General features: G+C 38.5%; 1 protein-coding gene across 1 annotated transcript; it reads right to left on the bottom strand.

The window, feature by feature from the left end:
* Nucleotides 1-532: 532 nt before the first annotated feature.
* LOC756962 lies at nucleotides 533-17,862 on the bottom strand. Its single transcript, XM_030996274.1, has 12 exons — nucleotides 17,706-17,862; nucleotides 16,003-16,183; nucleotides 13,597-13,714; nucleotides 13,238-13,450; nucleotides 12,031-12,229; nucleotides 10,663-10,825; nucleotides 9,232-9,458; nucleotides 7,279-7,415; nucleotides 3,032-3,238; nucleotides 2,078-2,724; nucleotides 1,589-1,700; nucleotides 533-1,156 (listed from the first exon to the last, which is right to left on the bottom strand). Exons 1-12 carry the CDS (start codon nucleotides 17,851-17,853, stop codon nucleotides 1,121-1,123), a joined length of 2,388 nt encoding a protein of 795 aa, XP_030852134.1. The 5' UTR covers nucleotides 17,854-17,862; the 3' UTR covers nucleotides 533-1,120.
* Between the last annotated feature and the right edge of the window lie 2,737 nt (nucleotides 17,863-20,599).

The following is a 20,599-nucleotide window of genomic DNA, read 5'->3' as shown; positions in this document are numbered from 1 at the left end:
TGAATTGGAATTAGGAAAGGAAGGTAAGAGAAGGAATGGGGTTACATGATGGATGCCAAGTGTACAAGATGTTTATTTGGAGACAGAAGGGTGTTGGCCAAATCTTTCAACATACAGTTAAAGGGATAGTTGAGTTCTGTTGCAGAGGGCGCTACACAAAATAATTTTTGTGTGAGATATATGAAAAACTAAGTGTCAAATTTGAAAGAACATACAATTTAATTGACAAATTGTTTGATCAAAATCGGTTCAGAGACGGGTGAAATATCCATAGATATAACGATTTATAATATTTGTGTACCACCACAAATATTCAATAATTTGAAAAAGCTGTTGAAAAAACGAAATAGCGCCTTTTACGTTGTATTTCAGCCAATGTCGATGTTGGCTTTTTTATTGGCTTTTTCGTGTTGGCTATATTACGTACAACCAGCCGGCCCATGTATTGTTATTTTTAATTAATTAAGTAATTAACGGTCACCATATTTTTTTTTAAGTGGAGCTGAATTGGTATGATCGTATTTGCTGAAGTTCACACATTTTGGGGTCTAAAATTACCTTTATAGCAATTTTAGGTCCTAAAAGGGCACTAGATATGTCATAGATAAGAATAAGAGCAATAACCATGCACTTTGAAGGCATTTGCGGTATGAAAACAGAACTCAACTATCCCTTTAAGCCCTTCTTGCTCTTAACAGATGATACATTGTTAGGAATGGAAAGAGGAATGGATTATAAACTAATATCAAATTGCACTAGGAATATCTTCACATATTCACTGAAAATTAACTTGGATGAATATAAGTTCACAATATACAAATAAGGCACTGCTCAAAGTTTGAAATACAAAAAATTGTAATGAAGGAGATTGCTAAATGAAGATTTTCTGAGCCTTAAGCAAAAAAAAAAGTAACACATGCCATTCTACATTTTGAAAATAATAAACTCTGTTTTAAACTTTGATTTTTAAATTTTTTTCTTACACAAAGTGACCTTGAAAAGGCAAGTGCATCCATTGACCTTAAGGGAGAGTGCTTTACGCTCTTAAATTGAAACTTGTCAGGATCGGAGAACAAAGCCATGACCACAGCTGAATTCACCAACCTCTGCTCTTGAACAACTAAGCCTTGTCTCCAACTGTGAGCTCCACAAGTTTCTAGAAGAAAGAAAGACAAATTTCAAGATGTTGTTAAAACATAAACTGGTATGTCTTATTAACTGGTTGAATTGACATTTATTTTTGCGTAGCGCCAGGAGTGTCAAGGCTGCCAGACATAATGATAATGATAATAATGATAATGATAATGGGTTCTTGTATAGCACTTGTCTGTCAGAATCCTGGCGCTCCACAATTATTACCCCAGCTTAACCATATGGATGCCATTAATAGCACTGTATTATCTAAAATGAATTTGATTCCTGAAAGATACCCATTTACCTCATGTGGGTCAAGTGTGCATATTGTTTTGTGCAAAATTGCAGGTGGGGCAATTGAGCAACCATACAGAGAAGAGAAGAAAGCAGTCAAAGTGCGAAGGGCGTGACTGATGGCAGCAGGTGCCTATAAAGTTAAGACATTTGTAATTACCTGTGTGATGTCATCTGTGTACTCTGGTTGGTTGACCTGTTTCACCTGCTCCCTCAGTCGCATCATGTTAACCAGGGCTGCATGGGCAGGGTAATCCGCGCAGTCTGATGAACTTCAAGTCAGAAACCGAAACAAAATAATTAAATGAGAGACTAGTTTCTTTGAAAACTGTAGGAATTGTATACCTTGTTATGTTGATCAAATTTATTTCTTTTTATACAGTCAGTCACATTTCATTGAAAAGTTCTTAACAAATCTTTGTAGATCTAAAGAATTCCTGGATTTAAAACATCACTCTGTGTTGTTTTTTCTTCTTCAAGAGGAAGCAGGTGCAAACCTTCCTTTCTTTATTCATCTACTAGACTCAAGAAGAGAGTATGATTAAGTACTCTATCTTGTTGCAAAGACATGTTAAAATCAAGTCTAAACGTACAGGAACAGGTTGATAGAGGTGAATTATTGCTTTTAGCGGATGAGGTTAGAGCTTACATGTCTGCTGCTAATCTCTGCAAGATCTTGTAAGCAGCCATCACAAGAGGGATACAGACAGCATGGGGTAGCGCCTGTCGATCAGTCCCTCCAGAAACCTTCTTCATCGCATCATGCACTCTGTCACCAAGGGTAGCAGCTAGATTGGGCCACATCGCATCGGTCACGCTGACATCACAACCCACTAGATGGAAGTAGGTGGGTTTCTCAGGAATCTCAAGGACTCGGATCGGGAGCATCAGCGGCACGTCGGGGTTGGCGATCCTCTGCCTCCCGATGGCGACGTGGAACTCCTGCGCACATTCCGGGCTCTCCAGGTAGTGAGGGGACAGGATGGGTACGATGCAGTTGGCCTTCTCCAAATCTTCCAGCTTCTCCTGGACGTTACTTGGCACCGCGCTGAATTGCAAACCCGGCGCTGCCTGCTTGAGGACTCGCCCTATGAAGTCAACATACTTCTCATCCTCGCTGTGAAAGCTGAAGATGAGATGCTCAGGAGGGTGGGCATAGGTGTGTGGGAGGATGTCCGTGAGGGGTGGTGGAAATGAGGTAGATTCTTTCAGGAGGGAGTCACTTGTGCCAAAGTTCTTCTGAAACCGAGCTGCTCTAAGTGCTTCCATCTCATCATCAGGTGATATAGTAGGAATCTGAAAGAAGGAGATTAGAATTATTGTTTGTCTTTAAAGGCCGGCTGTACTAGTTCAGCCAGAAGGGATTAGACCACCCAGCGAGGTCACTGACAAGTGGCTATCTCATTTGCTCAGCTCTCAATTAACATATGAAAAAGAGGATCATGGGGGACCAACAGGCGCCGATTGGGGAAGTTTTCTATATAGAGGGAGCAAGTAGCTACAAGTAGTACAGTGTGGCTTTAAAATAAGTGATGTGTACATTTGAAAGAGCATATAAACGAACTATAGCAAATGCATCTTTTTCAAATCAAGAATTCCAAACCTTGTCTTTGTCAAAGATAGCAGCAAGATTCTTGCCTACATCCAGCTCCTCTTCCTTGATCCACTGAGTGACTGCTGGACAAATGACCTTGACGACATCTTCAAAGACATCAGGTGTTCCCTTGACCATCGGGATGTGAGTGAACTCAGGTTGGATGGTGTCCAGATTTTCGAGACAAATGGGGATCAGCTGTAGGTGCTGTTTGCCCTGTGGTGGAATGAAATTAAGAAGATTCTTTGGTTAATTCTTTCTTGAACAAACGTGCCCTGAGATTCAATGTGCAATCCATCTTCACTCCTTTGGGCCGATGGACAAATGACATATGGTCTTCAAAGACATTCTATTCTCTTGAACAATTGAATATGAGGTAACTCTGGTTAAATGGTGTCTGCTTCTTCAAGGCCACGAGATTCGCTGTGCAATCCATCTTCTGGACAAATGACATACGGTCTTCAAAGACATTCTATTCTCTTGAACAATTGAATATGAGGTAACTCTGGTTAAATGGTGTCTGCTTCTTCAAGGCCACGAGATTCGCTGTGCAATCCATCTTCTGGACAAATGACATACGGTCTTCAAAGACATTCTATTCTCTTGAACAATGGAAACGAGGGAACTTGGGTTGGATGTACGTGTCTCGTTCTTCAAAGCAGATAGAGATCAACTTTAGAAACTGTTTGCCCTGTAGAGAATGAATCAAATCAGTATGAACTATCAAAGCTAAAGAACGCTCGGTTTAAAAGTGTTTGATACTTGCGCGGAATGTAAGTGAAACAGCTACAATAGGGTTAAATTCTGATCCACAACGTTATTCAAACAAATTAACAAAGACTTTTACAAAATAAACTAAAGGGCAACAGTGTTACCTGATACTTATTAACTGTAGAAATATTGTATGGATGCCAAGTCTCTCATTACCACACATTTCACACTGTGATGAACAAGGTCGGTTTAATTTGTGTTCATGTTTTTAGTGTAAAACACAGGCTCCTGAGTAATATTCCTTGCTTTGCCCTATGTTCTTGATTGCAGACCTAAACTAGACCTGGCTATATTTCCAAGTACCTATAGCTATCATGGGCTTTATAAAATGATCAATGTCAAACCAATGAACACTATGAAACGATTCATACTGATTAGAAAATAATGAAATCAAATTGTCAAAACAGCAAATACACATGATATATTGGTGCATTTGTCTGATGGTTATTGCATTGTCTGACAAAATCATGAATTCATCATAAATAAGGTGTCATTTGAAAATGGAAATGAATCAAGCACTAATAATAATAATAATAATAATAGATTTATATAGCGCAGCTTTTATACAAAATATATTCAGCTGCGCTGGTTAAGAGCTCCTTTTTACTAAATTCTACAAAATAAGATCACTCAGTTGAACAAATAAGTTTTTAAATTGGATTTAAAAACATTGAGAGATGGAGTGCTTCTTATTTCTATTGGCAAGCTATTCCATAATTTGGGGGCGGCAATAGCAAAAGCACGGTCCCCAAGAGTTACTTTAGTTTTGCCATGGGGAATCTGAAACAGTAATTTATCTGTGGAACTGCGCAGGCTATGACTGTGTGATTGGACTTTGAGTTGAAGTAATTCTTTGATGTAATTAGGGGCTTGACCGCTCAATGATTTATAGACGATTAACAATATTTTGAATGAGATTCTTTGACGGACTGGCAACCAGTGGAGTTCTCTCAGAAGAGGTGCGGTTGAAGTGAATTTCGACCGACGATAGACAAGTCTTGCACATGCATTTTGTACTCTTTGTAACTTAGCTATCAGAGAATCAGGCATTCCAAACAGCAACCCGTTACAATAATCAAGCTTACTTGTGATAAGAGCGTGTACAACCAATTTCATACTTTCTTGATCAAAATATTTGCGGATACGTCTGAGATTGTACAGAAGATAGTATGTTGATTTGCATATATTTTTAACATGCGTTTCCATGGTTAAATTAGTATCAAAGTATACTCCTAAATTCCTTGCTGTAACAGAGGGTATCACATTGGAGGATCCAACTCTTACACCGTCAATGCTTATTTTTGAGATCTGTTGTGGAGTTCCTATAACCAAAAATTCACTCTTACTATCGTTTAGCTTAAGATTATTGTTAAGCATCCATCTATGAATAAAATTAACACATTTTTCCAACATTGAAACACTTGCATCTTGAGTACTAGTGGATGGTCTAAAGGATAAAAATAATTGTGTGTCGTCTGCATAACAGTGACAGGAGACTTCAGGAAAATTATCCTGAGTGCTCTTGATTAGATTAGATTACTCGTGTATAACATAAAAAGCAAAGGGCCGAGCCGAGAGCCCTGTGGCACACCAAAGGGCACCTGGAAAGAGTCAGAGACAATGCCATCAATTTTAACTTTTTGATGTCGATCAGACAAGTATGACTCGATCCAGCCGAGAGCAACACCGTCGATACCGCAGCATATCTTCAAAATATCTAGTAATCTAGAATGCTCAATAGTGTCAAAGGCACTACTCAAGTCAAGTAATAACAGGAGAGTGATTTTCTGTCTGTCCATTGCAATCAGAATATCACTCTTGATCCTGAGTAGTGCTGTTTCTGTACTATGAAACTGTCTATATGCAGACTGATTGGATGGAAGGAGTGAATTACTGTTAAGAAACTGTAAAATCTGTTGTGTGGCTGCACCTTCTACCAATTTAGAAATGTATTGTAGGTTACTTATGGGTCTAAGATTAACAAATTCAACATCAAGCCATGGTTTTTTCAACAATGGTGAAACAAGTGAGACTTTCCATTCTTTAGGAAAGTGGCCCGTAGACAAGGAGACATTGATCATGGATGTGAACACAGGTAGTATAACATCAATATATTGCAAGAGAATCTTTGTTGGAATCGGATCAGCAGAACAAGACTTCTTGCTGAGCTTCATCACAAGTTTCCCTACTTCCTGTTCAGATAAAAGTTTAAACTTATCAAGCTTGATACCATCAGGTACTGGAATAAGACTTGATGAATCAGTATCAATTCTATCCATCGAACCTATGCTAGTTTGAATGTCACTGTGAATATTTAGAACCTTGTCATGAAAGAATTTTCCTAAGTCATTCACAAAAATCTTCTTATCAATGTTACATGGCATCACTGGTTGTTTGTTTGAAACATTAAGCAGAGATTTGATGACAGTGAACAAGCTCTTTGAGTCATCTTTGTTATGTGTTACTAAATCTTTATGATAAGTTCTGTGAGCAGCATTCAAAACATACAATGCTGCATTGCGAGCTTTCTTGTACTCATTCAGATCGTGATCAGATCGTGTTCTAGACCATCGTTTCTGTGCTTTTCTTCTTTGCTTCTTTGCTGCTCTAACCTCGTCCGTGTACCATGGCACATGAGGACGGGCAACTACTCGTTTTGAAACTAAAGGAGCATGTTTATCTACATGCCGTTTGACTGACAGCGGTGGAATGAAACTTATGTTGGGGCCGATGTAAATGTTTGTTGAAATGTACATGTAGCTACATACAGTAAATGCCGTCTTCCTGAGGGCACAACAAGAGATCTCCTTTGAATATTAGGCTTCCTTGGAGATTTTTCAATTGTTGTAAAGAAATTTGTGGGTTCCATCCAGTAAATAATGATCTCGTGCTCAATCTTGCAATTGAAAAACAAGTCAAGGTAGGTCTATTCGTTTCCAGTTCATCATGACTGTGCCATGGACCAGTGGTGGCCTGGTAGAAGAGCCGCTGCCCGGCAAGCAGTAGATGGCTGGTTCCTAGATATTTCTGACTTGTTTTCAATTACAAGGTTGAGCACTCGATCTATATTTACTGGATGCAAATGCAATCCAAAATTTCTTTACGACAAGAGATTTCATGACAATAACTGAGATTCACTATACATATGAATTAGTTAGTGTGTGTTAAGTTTTCAATACAAGATGCGATCCGGCTATGACTGTGCTAATGAGAAACCGGGTGTGACCGCAGGCAGGCTGACATGCTTAAAGAAATGAAATGAAATGTAATGTGTTAGTTTTCAATACAAGATGTGATCCGGCTACGACCATGCTAATGAGAAACCAAATGTGACCGCAGGCATATAGGCTGACAAGCTTAAAGAAATGAAATGAAATGTGTATAAGTTTTCAATACAAGATGTGATCCGGCTACGACCATGCTAATGAGAAACCAAATGTGACCGCAGGCAGGCTGACATGCCTAAAGAAATGATGAACCCTCACTTTTGAAAAGTGCTTGGCCTGAGCCAAAGCAAACTCTTCCTGGCAGACAGCTGACTTGAGGTACGGGGTGGATATGAGAGCCAGCATACACTGAGAGCCATCGATAGAGTGATAGAGGGTACGCTGCCAGGATTTGCCTGCAATAAAACCATGAAGGTGTTTCACAAAGACTAAGATTGACTTTAAGTTGGACTTGGCAGGCCATGCACTCATGCCACTGGTTGCTCTCACTGTTGGTCTCTTACTTACATGTATGATCTTTAGATAATGTTTTTTCCTTCAATGATGAACTATCAAAAACATGTAAATTCTGTAGATTTGTGACCACGATGTATACATCTCTTGAGAAACCAATGCCAGGAATGGTTAGAAGAACTAGTGGCTTGAACGGCCTGCCATAGTTAAGTCCAACTTAAAGTCGATCTTAGTCTTTGTGAAATACACCCCATGACGTCCAAAGGGATGATCGAGGCAAGGGGAACAGCAATAGTGTCAAGCAACAGACTACCACCCCTGAATGTTATAGTCTTGATGGCACCAACTTTTACAGTTAACAACTAAATTATTCATAGGTATTCCTACCAAGTTTTGTAATTTTTTAAGTATGTGAAAAATTGCTTCATCCCGATTTATTCTTGGGAATGTGATATTTTAAAGCTTACATCAAAAAGTATTCAACAAAGGTCCAGATTTAACTAGGCCGACATTCATTATTGAGTTATGAAAAAAGAAAAAGAAAATTTACGAGGGGTATGAATGATTTAGAAAACCGTATATATTAAAGAGGTCCTGGTTAAAGTACGGTTAACAGAAAATTTTGATTCTAAATAACCAAAATATCGGCGGCCTTTTTCTTAGAAATCTGCGTTTGTATACCATCTATTATTAAAAGTGATTTTGAAGGACAGTTAAATACCTCAATGGGCTATGCTAGTCTCACAGGAGATAATCAACCCTCTGCTACTGCATATTCTGCACACTGATAATTGGACAACTCAACAGTATTTTGTCACATATGTTACCAACTACGTCAATATTCTAGTATACCCTATATGCACCACTGTACATATTTGATAGCTTTACTATAGCTCAGATCATGTGAAATTTCTTAAAGGATGATCCTTTTCATATACAGTAGTCTTGCGGGTGCACCATGTGAGAGAGAGGGAGGATTGAGGAGTCCTGAAAAGGACTCTCCGTAATCTTTCTTGAGGGTGTGTAGTCCTGAAAAAGACTGTTGGTTATCTTTCTTAGCTTATAGTTCTAAGAGAAACTATAGCGCTTGGAGAGGATGAGTGGCAGGAGTTTTTATGTTCACCATCTTCCATATTCCACAGCACTAATGTCTTCTGGCAAAACATTTATCTACATTTGCCATACTCCACTCAGGTGAGGTTAAAGGGTACTAGGAAGAAATTAATTACATGCTTGAGCACCTTTTCATGGTGGCTCAACTAAAGCTGGGGTAATAATTTGATTGCAGGGCCCTCATGCAGGGAGAACTGTATAAATACTGATGAGGCTACTCTGAGTAAACAAGACATTATATTACTACATTGTATTATAATATTACGATACCTAGTAATAGACCAATAACCTTGTAATTACTGAACTTCCAAGTTAAAAATGACAGAAGAACTCTTGATCTGCACTCCAATTAGGAGGCTTATTCACATTACAAGATATTAACCTGCACTTGCTACTCTCCACCCAGGTGTGAAATGGGTACCCGGTAGGATGCGACCGTCATTGTTCGTCAAACAGTTTTTGAGCGTCAAGTAACGCCTGGTTGGAATGCTCCCCAGGGAGTGGACATTGTGCACACAGTGTGTGCGGGCAAGCACTGATTCCAATGACTGGGGTAATAGTATATTTGTAAAGCGCTTAGAGACATTTGTATTAAGCGCTATATAAAAGCTAAATATTATCAAATATTATCACAATCAGACTCACCAGTCTTTAACTCTTGTACATCAAAGAAGATCTTCAGCTCAGGGGCGAGGCTCTTGAAGGTCTCCACGAACCGATTAGCCTTGTCGCTGTCACAGTGGGAGTACGAGAGGAAGATATCGTAATAGAGCGGATCAAAATGTGCCACCGCCAGCTCCTTGTGGAGTTTGACAGAGAGGGAAACGCCCACCTGCGAGCATGCTTCCTGGATCTTAGACTGATCAGCAGGCCTGCAGGAGAAAGAGAACATTGGTTAAAGGCATCGTTGAACAATGTTAAATCTGAGATGCATGGCCCTACGTGTTATCAGTGTCTGTGATATGGTGTAATATTAAAGCCCTGAAAAAATTGCGCTTCAAAATGATCATGAAGTGCCTCAAAAGTAAAAATCGTTGAGTGGCCGGTTTTATTTCCTCCAATAGACTGTAGAGTTATAAAACTGTTGGGGAAAACGGTTTTTGAAATTTTGATTTCCAATCATAAATATCTTGATAATCAGACATGCGATTGGCTTGTAAAAGTCATGGGATTCCTGACTGACCTGTAGGTTTATAATTATGATTATGATTGCAGCATGAGCTAAATCCAGGATTTTGTTTAGAATCTGAGGCAAAGATACCCAATACCTTCAAAGTATTCAAAACTTTGAGCTGTGTGACATATTCCCATCGTAAGAGAGTGCAGAAAACTTTCACCACCATGAACTGTGCGTGCTATGACAGAGAAAGACACACTGACCTAGGAGGCAGTCTGGATTTTACAAGGATCAGTGGGTCTGCAGAATAGGACATCACTTTACTTTTGAACTTTCAAGTGCACTTCTCTAGAACTCTTCTAAAAAGTAGTACGATACAGGATAAACGGCATAATGTGCTTGTCTAATCTATCAAAAACCGAAATGGTCCCATGCTGCTCCAATGTTGCATGAACTACACTGGCTCTCAGTTGCTGATAGAATACAATACTGGATACTTGTTCAAACGTTCACATCTATGTCGACCACCCTTCCTGTATACATTTCCTCACTCTTTCAGCAACAGAGAACATCATATTCTCTTGGGTCTTCATCAGCTCCTACCTTTAACATTCCCAAATCCCATTAACAGGCTGGTTTCAACTCCTTTCAGTCCTTAGCCCCACGTCTCTGGAACAAACTCCCCTCGTTCTTAAGAAACAGTGCTTCAATAGATTTCTTAAAAATTCAAACTGAAAACTTACCTGTACAACTCCTCTTAAATTGATGATAGTTCAAAATACAGCGCCTTGTATCCTTTTGAAAAGGCGCTATATAAATCTATTATTAGTATTATTGTTATAATGATTTGAGTACAAAACATAATTCAGTGAAAAAGCTAACATGCTGTTATAATTTCAAACATCATGCAACTCTAAATCTGGACCAAAATGAAGTAAAGACTGGAGCTCTGAACACACCTGCAATCCACGTACTGCACAAGTCCCATGTACGTAGGCATGATATCTACTGAGTGCACGTAGACTGGAGCCAGCACATCACGGTTAGCCCTGCGGTTACAACAGAGGGCGATGTTGTATTGGTCGACACATGCCTTGTTCTGAAGATAGTTGGGAGTCAATACTACAGACAGAGAAAGGGGAAAAACAGAGTTAAAGAATGTAAAAAGGTTAGCAAAGTAATGAAAAGATGTGCTAGTCTACATAAAGATGATGGACATTAAACTAAATTAGTCTTCTCCTTCTTCTTCCTCTATTGGGTGAAAGACATACAAGTATCATACAAGTAGAATGTAAGGGTCATACAGTATCTTCATTATGATTTATTTAGCAATCACTCAATCACAAGTACAAAGTAAATAGCATAAAGCACAATTGAAATATAATCGATAATTACATGTAATTATATAGGAATTAAGAGCACATAGACTACCTCACTTCCCCAGGATGCCGGGGCGGAAAAAAGACCAAGAAATTCCAATGACCAAAAGGCCTTCCTACTGTCAACATGATGTTAGTCATGGCATAAAGAAGCATTCATTGTACGGACTCAAAGGATGATGATGGTGATCAATGATTGTTTTACCTGACTGCTAAGAAAGCATGTATATGCTTGTAAGTAAACAACCAGAGGAACAAAGTCCTCTCTGAGGGACTTGGTAACAAGGATTAATGCCTTACCAGAGGGCAAAAGCGCATCAACTTGGTTTGGAACCCAGGACCTCCCAGTTACAAGATTACTGCTCTACCACTGAGCCATTGGATGAAGTGGAGGGCACAGGTATAGTTAAAGAGTTATACAGACTGGGTAACATTAGGGTATTGGAGGAGGGTGAGGTTTCTAAAGGCATGTGGATTGTCATTGCTTTATTGAGCCTAAAGATCATAACTAAGGCGAGTCTTAGAACAAAAAACGCACACACACACACACACACTATTTTACCTTTAATGTGCAATGATATCAGCATTGTAATAATTGTCATAATTTCCCCCATGACTCTGTTCTTCTAAAGGTATTGCATGAATACGTAACCTCTGTATTTCATAGTAACAGCACAATTAACACACAAACTAATATCATATTGACAATGTCTGTTCCCTGTTCCACAGATCATTGTATTGCCTAATTGATGCAAACAAATTTTGGAAGGACATGGAGGCCTACAGGGATAACAAAGGATGTATATCACAATTCCATGAAGAATATGTTATTCTGAAAAGCTCCTGGAAGAACCTTAATCTAGAGTTAATACTTTTAAATTAATTTCCACACACAATATGTACATGTTTATATGTCATGTGACACTGTTGTCGGGACAACCTCCTCACCTGTGACAACCCTGGCACTCTTCATCATGACAGAGTACATGTCCTGCTGGAAGACGCTGTCCTTATCCAAGGTCTGCTGGGAGCCGTCATAGATACGGATGCCATCCTTAGCTCCCGTCAGCTTCTCCCTGATCTCCTTGGCAACCGCTCCATCCTCCTCACTGAATGACAGGTAGATGTCAAACTCCAGAGGAATCTCCTGAAAGATATAAACATCAAGATGATCGATGTCCATTTTTAATAATTTGTTTGGTATAAAATAGCATCAGCCTAGATTATTACATGGATTAATATTAAAGCAGAACATGTTTGTTTGTTTGTTTGTTTTATTTATTCACCATGAAAAATAACTGTTTACCGTAATTAACGATGTATTAACTGCACCTTTTTGCCGCCGAAAAAAAATTCAAAGTTTATACACGGTACACAAAAAAAAAAAAAAAAGTTTTGATTTATGCCCCTCCACCTGGCGCTATGCCTGGCAATGTCTCCCAGCTCAGTAATCGGTGTGTTGACTCACCACTCGGAAACTAGAACAACACTCAAATTTGTCTGTCATCTTGGTTTGAAAGTAATCTTTCTGATAGATTTCAATATGTAGTTGATAAAAATAATTCCTCCAATTTTTCTTCTATATACACGGCATACCACAAGGTTCTATCCTACATGTAGGTCCTCTACTGTTTTTAGGGCGAAAAAGATGGGTGCGGTTAATACACGAGGGCGGTTTATACAACGTTAATTACGGTACAGATAATAAAATACAGTGGGTTACATTGAGATATAATACATAGTACATGTGTTTTGAAAGAGCAGAAAGAAAGGAAAGGGCAAGAAGTGACTTATGGTGTCACATGCCTAAACACACTGCTCAGCTACTCAAAATGTTTTGGTTAGTTCAAATCGAGCTAGACTAGCTAAAAAAAAATGATAGCACATATATTTTGAATGAACCTTGCTGTTTAAAATCAAATAATTTTTTTCTCTTTTACACAATAAATATTGTGTTTTTCTTAAAATGTAAGATTTAACAGCATTTGAGAAGAGTGTCTGCATTTAAACATTTTTTGCGATTTCATGGGCCCACACTCCTTTCAATGCCTTTAGGATGTTTTTCTATTCTTCCTTTTTTTTGTGTGTGCATTTCTTCTACAAGAGAGTTTTAGGAACCAACAGTATCTTTGAGAAATGTTAACTACTTAGTTACCTTTGGTAGAAGTAGCTGCATCTCAAAGCGCTCCTTGAGTTCGTTGAAAGTCGCTATGACAGTATCAAAGCATCTGAGGGAGTGCTTCTGCAGTTTCCCATCCTGTACCTTGCAATAGAGGACCAGCTTCAAAACCCGGAGAGGAAGCCCAGCTTTCATCCAGCCCACTGCCCCTTGAACCATGCCTTTCAACATGCTAGCTTCACCATAACCCTGTAAAGAGAGAAATGATTTCCATGGTAACATACAAAATGGAGGGTTGTTTTGTAGAGTTTGAGGAACACCTGCTTACATCCAGCCCACTGCCCCTTGAACAATGTGTTACTTTTGACCTTTTTTTTCTAACTTAATTAGCTTACCTGATCTCCAGTATTGAGAAGTGGACTGATGACAGAACCATCCTCATTCTTCAGTATAGATACCAAGCAGCGAAATACGTTTGCGACCAGCTCCTGAGGGCGGCCATCATAACGTTTTCTGGATAATTCAAAAGCAACAAATAATCACACTTGATCTCATTAATTCATAATTTTTACCTTTAAAATTGTAGTTTTATGACGTGTCAGCTTGAAACAACCATTAAAGGTAATACAAAGTTTCTGAAAATTTAGAAAATTGGCTATAAAGTAATTCTTTACAATTTTGGTATATTTGGATGCCCCTGTGGATGTATTATAAGCAAAGATCTCCAGCAAATGGGTGTAAAACACATATCTCCTTTTCTGTCAATCTTTGTTTTGAATACAACAGACAATTTTTCTTCTTAGAGACAGATTATAATCTAAAATTTACAAGAGCCCCTAATAAAAAATGAGGGATGCACACATTCTCAGCTGGTTGTCCTCAGATCAACACCATCCTTACAAGTGAAGCCTAGCTATTACAAGCAGCCTGCTATGCATATGTTGCATGCACATGAGTTCATTCAACTGGAATTGATGCGGTATGCATATGCATAAACAGCCTCAACAAGAATGGGTAGAATCTTTTTTTATACAACAAAACTCCTAGATCCTTGTTATTTGATATTTATAACAAATTCATTTCACATTGTTTTGTGTCATTATCACCGACAAATAAATCCAAGTCTAATAGGCTCGATTACTTTAGTGCCTCTACATGCATCAATTTTCAGAGCTACACATGTATGAACCCACACGCAGTATAAGCGCATTTATCTCTAAACGCACTGCTGCCATCGTATACATACAAAATATTGGATAGTACTGGAAACTATTACACGCTTTTCCATAGAAAAATGTGTGACAGTCTCAAATGAATCACATGAAACTGTGTTTGACAAATCATTTATTTAAAATCTTGGAGTGAGTTGTACAAATGGGTACCCGGTACTGCGAAAGCTAATTAGATTAGCAAGTGTGCACTTGTGAATGATGCCTGGCTGGAATGCTCCCCGAGGGAGTGGAGAATGTGCATACATTGTGTGCGGGTTATTAGTCTGAATTCGATGACAGGGGTAATAATATATATCCGAGGGCCTGCGGTCCTGAAAAGCGCTATATAAGAACGAGCTATTACGTATTATTATTATTATTATTAAAGACAAGATCATACACTCTTCCTCCTTGTCTTCAGGATTTTCAAAGACAGTATCCCTCAGTACTAGTTCTGCTCGGTACATGAAAACAAAGAAGCTAATTATGAGTTCCTTTGCAACATCCTGTTATTGATAAAACAAAAATCCTTTGTATCCTTCCTCAGGTCCCATAGTTAATAGACTTCACAACAGACTTATTTCTTCATAACATGCTTTCTACTGATCCAACGATTACAGACAGGATGAATGAGTCAATGTCGCTATAATAATTATATACAGTTTAATACCATTAAAGGGACCAGCTTTGTGTCATTGACTATGTCTCGTCTACATGACGTCATTGCTAGTACTGCAAACTTGTTGAAAGCCTTTTCAGCAACTAAACAAGAATATTTTGGTGTGGTGTCTCTAGTAGTGGTCACGATTGATTAGTGCAGAGTGCGTATATTATACAAGTACACTTTAAATGGGCGATTTGTCACAGCCTGATGATGTACGTTAGATAGTCCTTGGAAATTAGAGGGAAACTTCTGATAACAACTTCTGATAAAAAATGAAACTAAATTAATTCTCTTACAAACAGCTACTGATACATCTTGGTGTCATTGTCAAAACTGATGTAAAGAAATCTATGTTATTAATCATTTAATTATTTAATCATTTATTTATTTCACTCTCTTTTAAAAAACATCAGAAGTATATACATGGTCGTTCATTATCAACATAAGATAAAAGGATGTGAGGAATCGTGAAAGCCAAAATTGGCTTGATGAGAATGATCCCCTAATAAATACTTAGCATAAACAAGATACAAACTTATTTTGTATAAAAACATAGTACATACATTCACAACAGAGGACAGAGGAAAGATAAAGATAACATAAGGTAAAGACAGTTACAGGAAGAAAAGGAGAGAGAGAAGATAAGAAGAAGGAATTACAGCTTGAATTTTACATTCTACATAATAAAGGACAATTTCATTTTGTTCCGCTTAAATATCCCTTACATTCACAACGTAGGACAGAGGAAAGATAAAGATAATATAAGGTAAAGACAGTTACAGAAAGAAAAGAAGAGAGAGAAGATAAGAAGGAAGTTACAGCTTAAATTTTACATTTTACATAATAAATGACAATTTCATTTTGTTCCGCTTAAATATCCCTTATACATATATTTGAAGTGAAAAATAAAAGAAGGTTCTACGTACCCTCTGGTCTCAAAGCACAGCACCCTCCTGAAGGCTAGATGGTCTGGTAGAGGCTTGGACCACCAGCAAGAGTACAGGGAACGTAGGTCTTCTTCCTTGTCCTGGGCTAGGGTGGCTACAGAGACGTTAAGGCCACGGCTGAGCGCCCCGATCACAGACGTTCTGGATTCAACATAACTACCTGAATAAACAAGAGTAACAAAGAAATAAATCTAAAAGATCTGAGGTTTAGATTTTAGAGAGGGAGGAAACCTTTTCCCTTGTCCTGGGCTAGGGAGGCTACAGAGACTTTTAAACTGATTATACAAGAGTTGGTTTCAAACAGTAATTTATCCATGTAATTTCTTTAATTTCGTATTTTGCATGCAATAATTCATAAATCTTTTAAAACTTATGGTGGACCGGATAATTGACAAATCGCTTCAGTGATGGTTAATGCTATTTGATGCATGTTTTGGTTTAATCCATGTATCTCAGTCCAAGTAGCCTCTCAAGGAAAAGCTGCCTTCATACAGTCCAGCCACTGTCACAACCTCCTCATTCAACCAGAGTGATCTTGTGGGAAGAGAAACGTTGTGAAAACCACCACCATGAAAAGCTACCAATCCCGACCAAGGAACAGCTGGCCATAGATGTGATTGGAAGACGTGGAAGTCCCTCAATAGGCTTCGCACAGGGGTGGGGCGATATACATGTAAATACAACATGAATAAATGGGGATATACTGACGACACAGACACCAACTGCGAGTGTGGAACATCCGTGCAATCCATGTCACACCTATTAAGATGTCCACTCCTAATTGACCAATGCTGCCTGGAAGACCTGGTGGCAGCAAATGAGAAGGCTCTTCAGTGTGCCAAGGCCTGGCAGAGCTTTTGAGGACACGAAAGAAGAATACAGAGTGTATATATCCTTTTCTTGAACATGATATTAAATATTTTTGGTGCTTGATAAATCTGTATAGATGTTTATCACAACTATGAAATTTTAGATGATTACCATTTCGTATTTTTCTTTTCTTTTTAATTTCTTCTTTTTTTTCTTCATTTTCATTTTTTTAAATTCAGTTATGAGTTATGAGTTATGAGTTTTTGATCGATCGGGTGGGTGGTACATGCACAACATTACTTATTATAGGCTCTGTATAAGCTTGGCTTCTTAGAACTCTTGTGAGTAATGTGCCGCGGGATTCCATATCCTTAAACTGCTGGCGAACAGAGCAACAAGACCAAGCTTTGTAATTATTAGGATCTCTGTCCAGTAGTGCCGTGCTTGTGCCATCAAACTGGATCTACCAAATCAATTGATTCATAATATATATATATGCAATATTTTTTCCAGTAACATGAGAGTAATTTTAATAGTTTCATACTATTAATTAAATGTAATGTTAACTGTAATTGTATAATTGTTTTAAATGGGGGCACGCTACAAGAGTCCTATATCGCACCCCGGGGCAACGTGTCTGACACGGCCGGTTGTAGCAACTACTCCGAAGATCAAGATTACATTAATCTTGATCTAAGGAGACACGAACGAACGAGTAGCCTCTGATACACATTGTTAAGCATCGATCTGCATGGACATACAACCCCCATCATTCATGTATGCTATGGTTATTCTCCAGTTTGAAATCGTAATGGATCAGATGGCTCAATCATAATGAAAGGGTGTACATTCATGCCCCAAGCAGGACTCACCTCTGAAAGCCGACACCACAAGGACATCAACACCATCTTCCTTCTTCAGCTTTGTGATGTCACCGAGGCAAAGGTCAATCTGACAAACTCCATTCTGGGTGAGCACCTTGATGGAATTCTCTACAATCAGACCGTCTCCAGCTGCCATGCTTGCCGACTGTTGATATTGTCAATATGTTGACGGTCACTTTAGCTTCAGGTTTATCAAAACTGAAATTAAAATAGAATTAAAGAATCACATCAGGCGCATTTATACTGTCAAATACCTCATTTTGAAAAATCGCGATGTTTCGCGCGCCCGTTTACACTTGTGCGGAAACATCACCGACTGAAAAGCTCAGTGATGTTTTGGCGTGTTTTAGTTCGTAATGCGCATGCGCGGCACTCCGATGCAAAAACTTTCCTCTTTCTGTCTTTCCTTTTCTTTGTTTTTCCTTCTAGCACCTTCTCTTATGTTATTCTTTATCACTTCCTTCTATCACTTTCTCTTTCTGTGTTTCCTTATGTTATTCTTTGTTTCTTCCTTCTATCACTTCCTCCTTTGTGTTTCCTTATGTTATTCTTTATTTATTCCTTCTATTACCTTCTCTTATGTTATTCTTTGATTTTTTATCATTCTATCACTTTCTCTTTCTGTCTTTCCTTATGTTGTTCTTTGTTTCTTCCTTCTATCACTTCCTCTTTCTGTGTTTCCTTATGTTATTCTTTGTTTACATCGTTCTTCACTTCCTCCTTTGTGTTTCCTTATGTTATTCTTTATTTATTCCTTCTATTACCTTCTCTTATATTATTCTTTGTTTTTTTATCATTCTATCACCTTCTCTTATAAATGTTATTCTTTGTTTACATCGTTCTATCATTTTCTTCAAGGACGGCAGCTAGCTCCGCTCCTAAAGTCAAGTGACCTAACATCGCGATGTTACAACTGCGAGCGTTTATACTTGCCAAACACGCCAAAACACGCCAAAACATGCCAAAAGATCACACTTCGTTTTGGAATGTTTCGGGCTTGGCATGTCTGCCGGTAAAGCGTAGTTGCCCTTGGTAACATCGCGGTCAGGCTCCGGTTTGGCATTTTTTGGCGTGTTTGGAACACAGTGTAAATGCCCCTATTTTCTGTAACTCATTAAAAATCAGCTTGATTAAGGTCACGAGTTCCCTATATACATAAGCTCACTAAGCTGTACTACGGACTCTGTCTATACCTGCATATGCAACTGGAACTATTTAAAGGGCCGAGTTGATGACCGTATCTTCAGCAGATCGGCAACAATTATATATATTTTTACTTTACTGCTTGATTGCTTTAGGAATATTTCATTAGGCTCTAGTTGTAAACAATTATAGTTTTGAAATTGATATAGTCTGTATTGAAAAGTTTTACAATATTAAGAACTTTGTTGAAAATTAGCCATTTCGTTTCTCTCAACATGGTGCCAATTTAAGGACTCAATACAAGGAATTTCATAAGTTGACCTCTGTGACCTGTGACCTTTGACCTACGTACTCCAAAATCTAATCAGATCGTCTTCCTATGGTGATAAATACTATTCCCGAGTCTTAAGTTTAAATCTTAAATGGTTCTTGAGATATTGTGATAACGGTCAAACGGGACGGACGTACGGACGGACAACCCGAAAACATGATGCCTCCGGCACCACCTTCGGTGGCGGAGGCATAATAAAAGTAAAAACATACACCCACATTCAACAAAACATTAAGGAAACTCAAGTGACGTCTGAGTGGACTAGATCTGAAGGATTGATATAAGCCTGCCATATGATCCCTGCAGCAGAGGACCAGTGAAGCACAAGCGCAGGGTTTCCAATTAGCTACAACGTATGAACTATTGTGACTTGACTATACGGCCTCAACTGATTAAACTATAGAACCATGCAAACTAGAGACGTAAATAGTCAAATATAACGGAATGTCAAAAATACAACACCAACAACACACTCACACATTTATTCTTATACCTATACTATAGTAATACTAATTACAACTGGTGTACTGATGGGGGGGGGGGCACTGTTTTCAGGAAGGGGCCTATACCCACAAAAAGCTCCCATTTACATAGGACAAATGCCCCTTTTCTTTTCTAATAACTGTCCTTTTCCTCTCTTTTCAGGTGTGAGAAATTCCCCTGTTCACCTCTGATATTTTTGCCCTTTTTCCTTTTTGATAAGAACCCCCTTCACTTTCTCTTAAATGCCACTTTCCACCTCTGATAAGTGCCCCTTTTAATTGAACACGTGCCCCTTTTCCTTTCTAATAAGTACCATATTTCCTTTGGATAAGTGCCCCTTTTCCTTATTTATATGAACCCCTCCCCATTTTAACATCTGATGAATTCCCCCATGCCCCCCTTTTTTTGTACTTTGACCCGTGCCCCTTGTCCTTTTTAATAAGTGTACTTTTCCCTACTCAATACAAACCTCCTTCATTTTCTCTTAAATGCCACTATTCACCTGTGATAAGAGCCCCTTTTCCTTTTTTATATGAGCCCCTCCCCCTTTTCAAAATGCCCCTTTTAACATCTGATAAATGCCCTGATGCCCCCTTTTTACTTTGACTCGTGCTCCTTTTCCTTTTTAATAAGTGTACTCCCCCCTTCACTTTCTAATGCCACTAGTATTTTAAGACATGTCCCTTTTCCTTAATTCTAGTAAGTACCATATTTCCTTCAGATGCCCCTTTTCCTTTTTTTAGGGGTACTCAAATATTTAAGACATACAGGGTATGCAGCTTTCATGGGCAACTTTTTCACAAAAAAATCCCTAAACATGGGTCCGACTTTTGACAAAAATACATGTACCAGTCTACCCTTTAAAAAATGGGTCAGTTTTGTCAAAATTTTCATGTAAACACCCCAAAATAGGTCTATTCTTCTC

Source organism: Strongylocentrotus purpuratus, unplaced genomic scaffold (assembly GCF_000002235.5).
Source record: "Strongylocentrotus purpuratus isolate Spur 01 unplaced genomic scaffold, Spur_5.0 spur5_scaffold_3, whole genome shotgun sequence".
Lineage (NCBI taxonomy): Eukaryota > Metazoa > Echinodermata > Echinoidea > Camarodonta > Strongylocentrotidae > Strongylocentrotus > Strongylocentrotus purpuratus.
The sequence above is the reverse complement of the archived record's forward strand: the minus strand, read 5'-3'. Positions and strand labels throughout refer to the sequence as shown.

Bases quoted from the DNA above. Each gene is read 5' to 3' on its own strand.
- LOC756962 (XM_030996274.1), bottom strand. From the start codon at position 17,853: ATGGCAGCTGGAGACGGTCTGATTGTAGAGAATTCCATCAAGGTGCTC. The intron at 2,725-3,031 runs GTTTGGAATTCT...TCCTTCTTTCAG, and splicing joins CTATCTTTGACAAAGACAAG to ATTCCTACTATATCACCTGA. The intron at 1,157-1,588 runs GTAATTACAAAT...TCTTTCTTCTAG, and splicing joins ACACAGATGACATCACACAG to AAACTTGTGGAGCTCACAGT.